This window comes from Neofelis nebulosa, chromosome 17 (assembly GCF_028018385.1).
Source record: "Neofelis nebulosa isolate mNeoNeb1 chromosome 17, mNeoNeb1.pri, whole genome shotgun sequence".
NCBI lineage: Eukaryota > Metazoa > Chordata > Mammalia > Carnivora > Felidae > Neofelis > Neofelis nebulosa.
In genome coordinates, this window is record NC_080798.1 from 5,411,518 (window position 1) to 5,419,887 (window position 8,370).

General features: G+C 38.4%; 1 protein-coding gene across 1 annotated transcript; it reads right to left on the reverse strand.

The window, feature by feature from the left end:
• Positions 1 to 1,131: 1,131 nt before the first annotated feature.
• On the reverse strand, positions 1,132 to 2,949 carry LOC131500128 (zinc finger protein 501-like). Its single transcript, XM_058708907.1, has 2 exons — positions 2,736 to 2,949; positions 1,132 to 2,318 (listed from the first exon to the last, which is right to left on the reverse strand). Exons 1-2 carry the CDS (start codon positions 2,947 to 2,949, stop codon positions 1,132 to 1,134), a joined length of 1,401 nt encoding a protein of 466 aa, XP_058564890.1.
• Between the last annotated feature and the right edge of the window lie 5,421 nt (positions 2,950 to 8,370).

The window sequence follows — 8,370 nt, forward strand, 5'->3', positions numbered from 1 at the left end:
GGAATAAAAAAAAAAAAAAGAGAGATTAGAGTGAGAGAGAGCCAAAGCCTAAGAAACTCTTAAAAACTGAGAACAAACTGAGGGTTGATGGGGGGTGGGAGGGAGGGGAGGATGGGTGATGGGTATTGAAAGAGGGGATCTTTTAGGATGAACACTGGGTGTTGTATGGAAACCAATTTGACAATAAATTTCATATATTGAAAAAAATAATTGATCCATTTAATCTTTTGAAGCATAACAGCCTATACATTAAGCTTAACTTTGTATTATTCCTTATTATCAGTATTTTGATGTATGTCTAAATAGAGAGACTGATGCAGTACTTTCTCCTGTGAATTCTGTGACATTTATTGACATTGGATGCTCAATTAAATATTTCTCTAAATATTTATAACTTTCAAGTTACCTTCTTTTATGCACTGTCTGGTGTTGGCTAAAGTGTTCATTTACTATGAAGGCCTTTCCTCATTCATTAGGTCTGTAGGATTTAATCTCATGTGTACTTTGGGATATCGATTAAGGATTCAATTCCACTTAAAAGCATGGCAACTTTCTCTACATGTTAGTTTCTCTCCTGAAAGATACCTATAATCTTGAGCAAGTTGTGAGTTCCAGCTTTGGTTGGACACATTCTTTAACTCTGTAATGTTTCTTCTCGGTATAAAGTCTGAGATATTGAGAAGGGTTCAGTAGTTACAAAAGTTTTACCACATTCTTCACATTTAAAGTTTTTCTCCAGTATGAATTCTGTGATACAGAATGAAGCTTCACCTCTTATTTGTAAGCTTACCAAATTCTTATATTTGCAAAATCCTCCCCAGTATACCTTCTCTGGTCAGGAGTCAGGGTTTAGCATTGCTTAAACACCTGGCCACATGCTTTAGTATTCAGTGGTTATATTCCAGTGTAAATTTTCCAATGTAAAGTAAGGGGTGTGCAGTCCACAAAACATTTTTCAAATTCCTTAAATTTGGAAGACGTACTCCAGTATGAATTCTGTGATAATGACTAAAGTTTGAAGAGTGATTAAAGACCTTATTACATTCTTTATATTGTTAAGGTTTCTGTCAAGTATGAATTCTGTGATGTTGAGTAAGTTGTAAGGTTCAGGTAAAGACCTGGTCACATTCTTTACATTTGTAAAGTTTCAATCAGTATGAATTCTGTGATGTTTAATAAGGTGTGACTGTCGGCTAAAAGCCTTGCTACATTCTTTACATTGGTGAGATTTCTCTTCAGTATGGATTCTGATATGTTGAGTAGGTCTGAGTGCCATTTAAAGGCCTTGCCACATTCTTTACATTGGTAAGGTTTCTCTCCAGTATGAATTCTGTGATGTTGGTTAAGGTGTGAGAGCTGTTTAAAGGCCTTGCCATATTCTTCACATTGGAAAGGTTTCTCTCCAGTATGGATTCTGTGATGTCTAGTAAGGACTGAGGGCTGGTTAAAGGCCTTGCCACATTCTTTATATTGGTAAGGTTTCTTTCCAGTATGGATTCTGTGATGTTCAGTAAGCTTTGAGTGATGGATAAAGGCCTTGACACATTCTTGACATTTGTAAGGCTTCTCTCCAGTACGCATTCTGTGATGTTGAATAAGGGATGATTGCTGGCTAAAGGCCTTGCCACATTCTTGACATTTGTAAGGTTTCTTTCCAGTATGGATTCTGTGATGTCCAGTAAGATCTGAGGTGCAGGTAAACGCCGTGCCACACTCTTTACATTGGTAAGGTTTTTCTCTAGTATGAATTCTGTGATGTTGATTAAGGTATGAGTGCCACTTAAAGGCCTTGCCACATTCTTTACATTGGTAAGGTTTCTCTCCGGTATGGATTCTGTAATGTTCCTTAAGGTATGAGTGCCATTTAAAGGCCTTGCCACACTCTTTACATTGGTAAGGTTTCTCTCTGGTATGGATTCTGGAATGTGGATTAAAGCCTGAGGGCCAAAAAAAGGTCTTGCCACATTCTTTACATTGGTAAGGTCTCCCTCTAGTATGAATTCTGTGATGTTGAATAAGGCTTGAGGGCCAGTTAAAGGATTTGCCACATTGTTGACATTCCAAAGATTTCTCTCCAGCATGAATTCTGTGGTGTTTAGTAAGAGGTGAGTCTTGGGTAAAGGCCATCCCACCTTTTTTAAGTTTGTAATATTTCTCTCCAGTATGGATTTTCCTGTGTCCATTTAGCGATGACCCATACTTAAAAGTTTTACCACATTCTTCACATTTGTAAGGTCTCTCTCCAGTATGCACTAGGTGATTTTCAATTAGTGTTGAGTGCCAGTTGAAGGCTTTGCCACATTCCTTACAAATGTAACCTTTCTATCCAGCATGGATTGTCTTATTGATATTAAGTCTTGATGACTGACTAAACATGTTCCCAGGTTCATTGCATGTGTACGGGTTTTTTCCCACAGGACTCCTCAGATGATCACCAACATTGGAGGACTGGTTAAGAATTTTCCCACACTCAGTATATTCAGAAGGATTCTCTCCCAAATGTATTCTCTTCTGTCTAATAAGGTTTGAGCTTTGATAAAAGACTTCCCTACATGTAGTACAGTCACAATGGTTCCCTGGCAAAGGAGTCCGTAGATATTTATTAACATTTGACTCCTGGTTCAATATTTTCTCAGATTCACTGCAATGAGCAATTCTGTTTTCATTGAAAATGCTGTGGTTTTGTTGTAAGGTCGACTGCTCAGGGAAGGACCCCTCAAATGGATACCACTTACCATTTTTGTCTTCCTTTTTCAATCTCTGACTTTCAGAAATATTTGACTGAAAGGTTAATGCAATCCTATTGTCAAAATGGTGCAAAGAAGTATTTTCAGCATGGACTAGGTCACTTTCCAGATTCTCCAAATTTTTGTCCTGAAAATATGTCTGTTTGACCACTTGATTTGAGCCTTTGACTGTAGAAACACACTGCCTTGCAGAAGTAGCCATCTTAGAAAGGGTGGTTTTCCAAAATGTTTTATATCCTTCACCGTTTCGGGCAGTGAGACTCGTATAATGGGCAATTGTCTATGTTTGCATATGTGCTCCATGAGATCTTTGTTGCCTTTGTCTCTCCCCAACACTGTTCCACTCTATCACTAAGCGTCCATTCTCACGGGCACAATGTTTACATCTATCCACTAACACTCTTTGGAAAGAAGTTTCTCTGCACATTTTTGGAAGGGGGCTCTGGGTATCATTTGAAGATACAGCTGATAGTTAATGGATAAAGGTAAAATCATCTCACTTTCTGCTGTCAGATAAATACAATCAATATTTCTTATACACAAAACTGAAATCAGAGAACTTTCACTTCAAGAAAAATGAATCATTAGTCTTTCTACAACACTCAGATTGTATTTGAATTTAATCCCAAATATGTTTTTATAAACTTACTGTTGGCATATTTTACAACATTGATGGTGTTTGTTTATTTAGAAATGAAAAGTTTTGGCATGCCTGGGTGGCTCAGAGTGTTGCACATCTGACTCTTGGTTTCAGCTGAGGTCATTGTCTCACCGTTTATGAGTTCCAGCCCCACATTCCGCTCTGCACTGACAGTGTGGAGCCTGCTTGGAATTCTCTTGTCTATCTTTTCCCTTCCTCCACTCTCTCTCTCTCTGTTTCTCAAAATACATGAAAAAAAAAAAACTTAAGAAAATGAAAGTTTTCAGCTTGCTTGATTCTAAAGAAATGATTACACCCTTAAATTCTGTGTAATAATGTCTTTTAAGTGCTTAATTCATACGGGTTTTCATTAGAACTTTCCATGGTTGATATTAATTAATATACTTTACAGTTTTACTATCCATGAAGACATGCCAATAATTCAAAATGTTTGCTTTTTTCATGGGTACACAATCAGAGTTTAGTATTATAGCTACAGGGGCATCTAGGTGGCTCAGTAGGTCCAGTGTCCAACTTCAGCTCAGGCCATGGTTTCATGGTCCATGAGTGGGAGTCCCCTGTCGGGCTCTGTGCTGAGAGCTCACAGCCTGGAGCCTGCTTCAGATTCAGTGTCTCCCTCTCTTTCTGCCCCTCCCATGTTTGCTCTCTCTCTCTCTCTCTCTCTCTCTCTCAAAAATAAATAAATAAACATTAAAATTTTAAAGAAAGGAAACAATTTATAATCATAGTAACAAAGGGGATCCTGGGTGGTGGCTTAATTAGTTAAGAGTCCAACTATGGATTTCGGCTCAGGTCATGATCTCACATTTTAGGAGTCAAATCCTGCATTGGGCTCTGCAGTGACAGGGGAGAGCATGCTTGGGATTCATTCTCTCTCTCTCTCTCTCTCTCTCTCTCTCTCTCTCTGTTTCTCTGTTCCTCCCCTCCTTGTGCTCTCTCTTCAAATAAAAAATAAAATTATAGATTTCCTTTAAATAATTCACCTTTTTTTATGTAGAAGATTTTGGCTTATATTTTATCTTATTCTGGTTTTGCAATTCCATAGTAACGTGCTTCCTTTTGTATGGGACTTCCCACAGCTTTATTTTTCAACCTCAGCTTTAGGTGTGGTTTTGTTTTTTACCTGTGTATTTTGTTATGGGGTGACAATTTTCAACTCATTACATTTTCAGAAAATATCAGTGTGACTCAAATATGAATCAGCTTTATGCCCTCTGCCAACAAAATTATCTAAGTATTTGCGTGTAGAAATATTACACATGCTTACTTTGTGAATCATCCTGTGTATTTCTTTCCTGGGTTAGTGGTCAGTGAATGTTGTTTCATGTCTACGTGAGTTGTCATAATAATAGAATTAATTTCATTATCTATTTATTGGTGTACATATTTATTGTGTACGTATTTTCATTGTGGTTTCCTTAGGGATTACTTAAAATATCTTAAAGGTATACCAAACCATTATATGTGCTGCTGGCAGAGAGCTTGACACAGGGCTTGAACTCACAAACTGTGAGACCATGACGTAAGCCAAAATCAAGGGCCAGACACGTAACCAACTGAGCCACCCTGGATGCACCTATGTAGCTATAATATTAAACTGTGACCGTGTACTCATAAAAGAAAAGGAACATTTTGAATTATTGGCATGTCTTCATGGACAGTAAAATTGTAATGTATATTCACTAAAATCAAAAGCTCTAATGAAAATTCTTATGAATGAAGCAGTTAAAAGGCATGAAAAAGTGTATTATGTTAATAGATATCTCCATTTACACAGAATTTAAGGGTATAATCCATCCATAGAATCAAGCATACAAAACCCTTTGCCTTCTTTTAAGTTTTATTAAAGTATATTGAAAGAGAGAGAGAGAGAGAGAGAGTAGGAGGGACAGAGAGAGAGGGAGAAAATCCCAAGCAGGCTCCATGCTGTCAGGGCAGAGCTGGATACAGGGCTAGAACTCACAAACTATGAAGTTGTCATGAACTGAACTGAAATCAAGAGTCAGATGCTCAACCCTCTGAGCCACACAGGTGTCCCAAAAACTTTCATTTCTAAATAAACAAACACCATCAACATTGTAAATAGGCCAACAAGCACTTTATTTAAAAAACAAACAAACAAAAAACAACCTTTTTATATTGAATTCAGATACATTCTGAGGAAAGTAGAAAAGATTGATTCATGTTTCCTGAAGCAAAATTACATTTATAATCAAAACTTTTTTTCTAAATATAAGAAATTCACTAATCATCTACCTCATTTCATGTCATATCAGAACTTTTAATCTAGGAGTACCTAGGTGGCTCAGTCAGTTAAGCATAAGACTTCGGCTTAGGTCATGATCTCACAATTTGTGGGTTCAAGCCCCATGTCAGGCTCTGTGTGGACAGCTCAGAGCCTGGAGCCTGCTTCAGATTCTGTGTCTCCCTCTCTCTCTGCCCTCCCCTACTCAGTCTCTCTTTCAAAAATAAACATTAAAGGGACGCTTGGGTGGCTCAGTCGGTTAAGCGGCCAACTTCAGCTCAGGTCATGATCTCGCAGTCCGAGAGTTCGAGCCCGCGTAGGGCTCTGTGCTGACCGCTCAGAGCTTGGAGCCTGTTTCAGATTCTGTGTCTCCCTCTCTCTCTCTGACCCTCCCCTATTCATGCTCTGTCTCTCTCTGTCTCAAAAATAAATAAACGTTAAAATTTTTTTAAAATAAACATTAAAAAAAATTAAAAAATTTTTTGATCCAATAAGTCATAAAGTAATCTCAAATATAACTACTCAGAAAGTGAAAACATATATGGCAAAGTCACAGGAACTTCATATTATACAAGACAAAATTATGAAATGATTCAATTATTAAGAAATAATGTAACAATTGAGATTTATTATAGGTTGTGAGTTTTAAATTCTAAATGCCCTATCTCCCCTATGGCATTAATTCATGTAGGAATTCCAGGAAAATAATAGGTGCTTGAAATTATTTCACCATTAAGGAATGGAACACATAGAATAGAAATCTCTTATTTTAGTTAATACCAAACAACTGAACTTTTTTTGTTTCGTTTTTTTGTTTTTTTGTTTTTTTTTTTTGAGAGAGAGATAAAGACCAAGTAGGGGAGGAACAGAGAGAGAGAGGGAGACCGAATTCCAAGCTTGCTCTGTGCTGTCATCACAGAGGCCTATGCTGGCCCCAAACTCACTGTCTGTGAGATCATGACTTCAGCTGAAGTCAGATGCTTAACCAATTGATCCAACCATACGCCCTCAAAACTGAACTTTTGAAGTAAAATAAAGGGTTAGATTTTCTCATTTTAGGGAGGTGCTTTATTATCTGATGAAATGAGTGGGTGTCAATTTAGTACGATTAAGATTAAAGCATCCATAATATCAGAAAACAGATAACATGTGATATCTGTCCCCATTGTTTCCGGGATTTCTGCACCAACCGCCAATATGTCCATCAGTACTCCAACACACTTCTCACACAAGGCAAATACTCAGAAATGTATTAACATAGACTTCCTCAGAAATACAGAGATTTCCCGGACCCTCAAAGCAATGGACAACCAATCAATCAGATTACGGAGGCCCTCACTGTGGATGTGAAGGACCTACAGTGGAACTGAAGGACAATCCTTAGAGAATGTAAGAGCATGATGTGTTGGAAAGCAGAAGTCCACTGTGAGAGGAAGAGACATAAAACCGGCCTTTTAAAACTAATTTCAATTCAAGGAGGTCTTCTCAAACCACGTTTTAAGGTCAGTCTTCATCCTTCACATTTGGACCTCACCTTTGTCATCTGTTTCATTCATTCCCACCTACCTGGGTGTGTAGCTACTGTCTCCTTTCTCTTCCATTCCCAGAACTCCTTCTTAAGTTCCAAAAAGAGGACCAGGTCCGGCTTTGTCACAAGACCTGGATGCTAGAAAAAAGGAATAGGAGTATTGCTGGAGACTCTACCTTTCAATCCAGTATTGGACTCAGCAGAGAGGACATTGTGCAATTCTGGAAAATGCCCAATAGCCCCTTTAGAACACCCAGAATGGTTTCCAAGGTTCACATCTTGATCTCTACTTCCCAATATTACACTACCATAATGAGTAGAGATTGGTATTGAAGATGAAAATACCATTTTATGGCACTCAATGTTTAGAATTGTCATTAATCTAAAAAATGATGATGTTAGTCTAAGGAAGGGAAAACTAACTTTGAAAGAAACATCATGAAGATATTTCTTTACATCTACAAACTCATAATTATTTCCCTTATGTAGGGATTTGAATCCCAGTCATGCAAAGAGGAAGATTCCAAGAGACAGTCTTCAAAGGAAGGAACAAAACCTGAGTGTGGTTTGGGAAATCTGGAGGGTGTTATCCTCACCCAAGAAGAGGAGGTGTCCATAGGTCTCTAACATCACATCCTTGTACACTTCTCGCTGACTCTGGTTCAGGCATCCCTACTCCTCCAGAGAGAATACTACAGCCACATCCCTGAAGGTCAGCAGTCCCTGCAATAAATACCACAGTTACCAAGTGGACACATGAGGAGTTCAAATGGTCCCTAAGATGCAAGAGGGAGTTCATGTCACAAGCCGCAACCCACGATCCGACATTCCACTGCTTACCTGCATTTGTTCACTGACCTTATCCCTCAGTTTACTTAACCTCTTCTTTCCACCTTACCTTTTACTTCAGGCAAAACACCCCATGGGCATACTGTCCTGTGGTGGAAACAGAAAGTATCCAACAAAGGTAATGACTGCCCTGAGGAAGAGCTTCCATTGTCTCAATTTGACCTTAACCCCCAGCTCACATCTATGCAGATGAACATTAGAGTAAGCATGAAGTGAGAACAGTTACCTATATCTCATTATATATATTTTTAAGTTTATTCCCTGAGAGAGAGAGAGCACAAGTATGGGTGGGGCAGAGAGAAGAAATCCCACCAGGCTCCATGCTCAGCATGGAGCTTGA

Bases quoted from the DNA above. Each gene is read 5' to 3' on its own strand.
- LOC131500128 (XM_058708907.1), bottom strand. From the start codon at position 2,949: ATGGCTACTTCTGCAAGGCAGTGTGTTTCTACAGTCAAAGGCTCAAAT. The intron at 2,319-2,735 runs GTAAGTGGTATC...CTGGATAGAAAG, and splicing joins GAAAAAGGAAGACAAAAATG to GTTACATTTGTAAGGAATGT.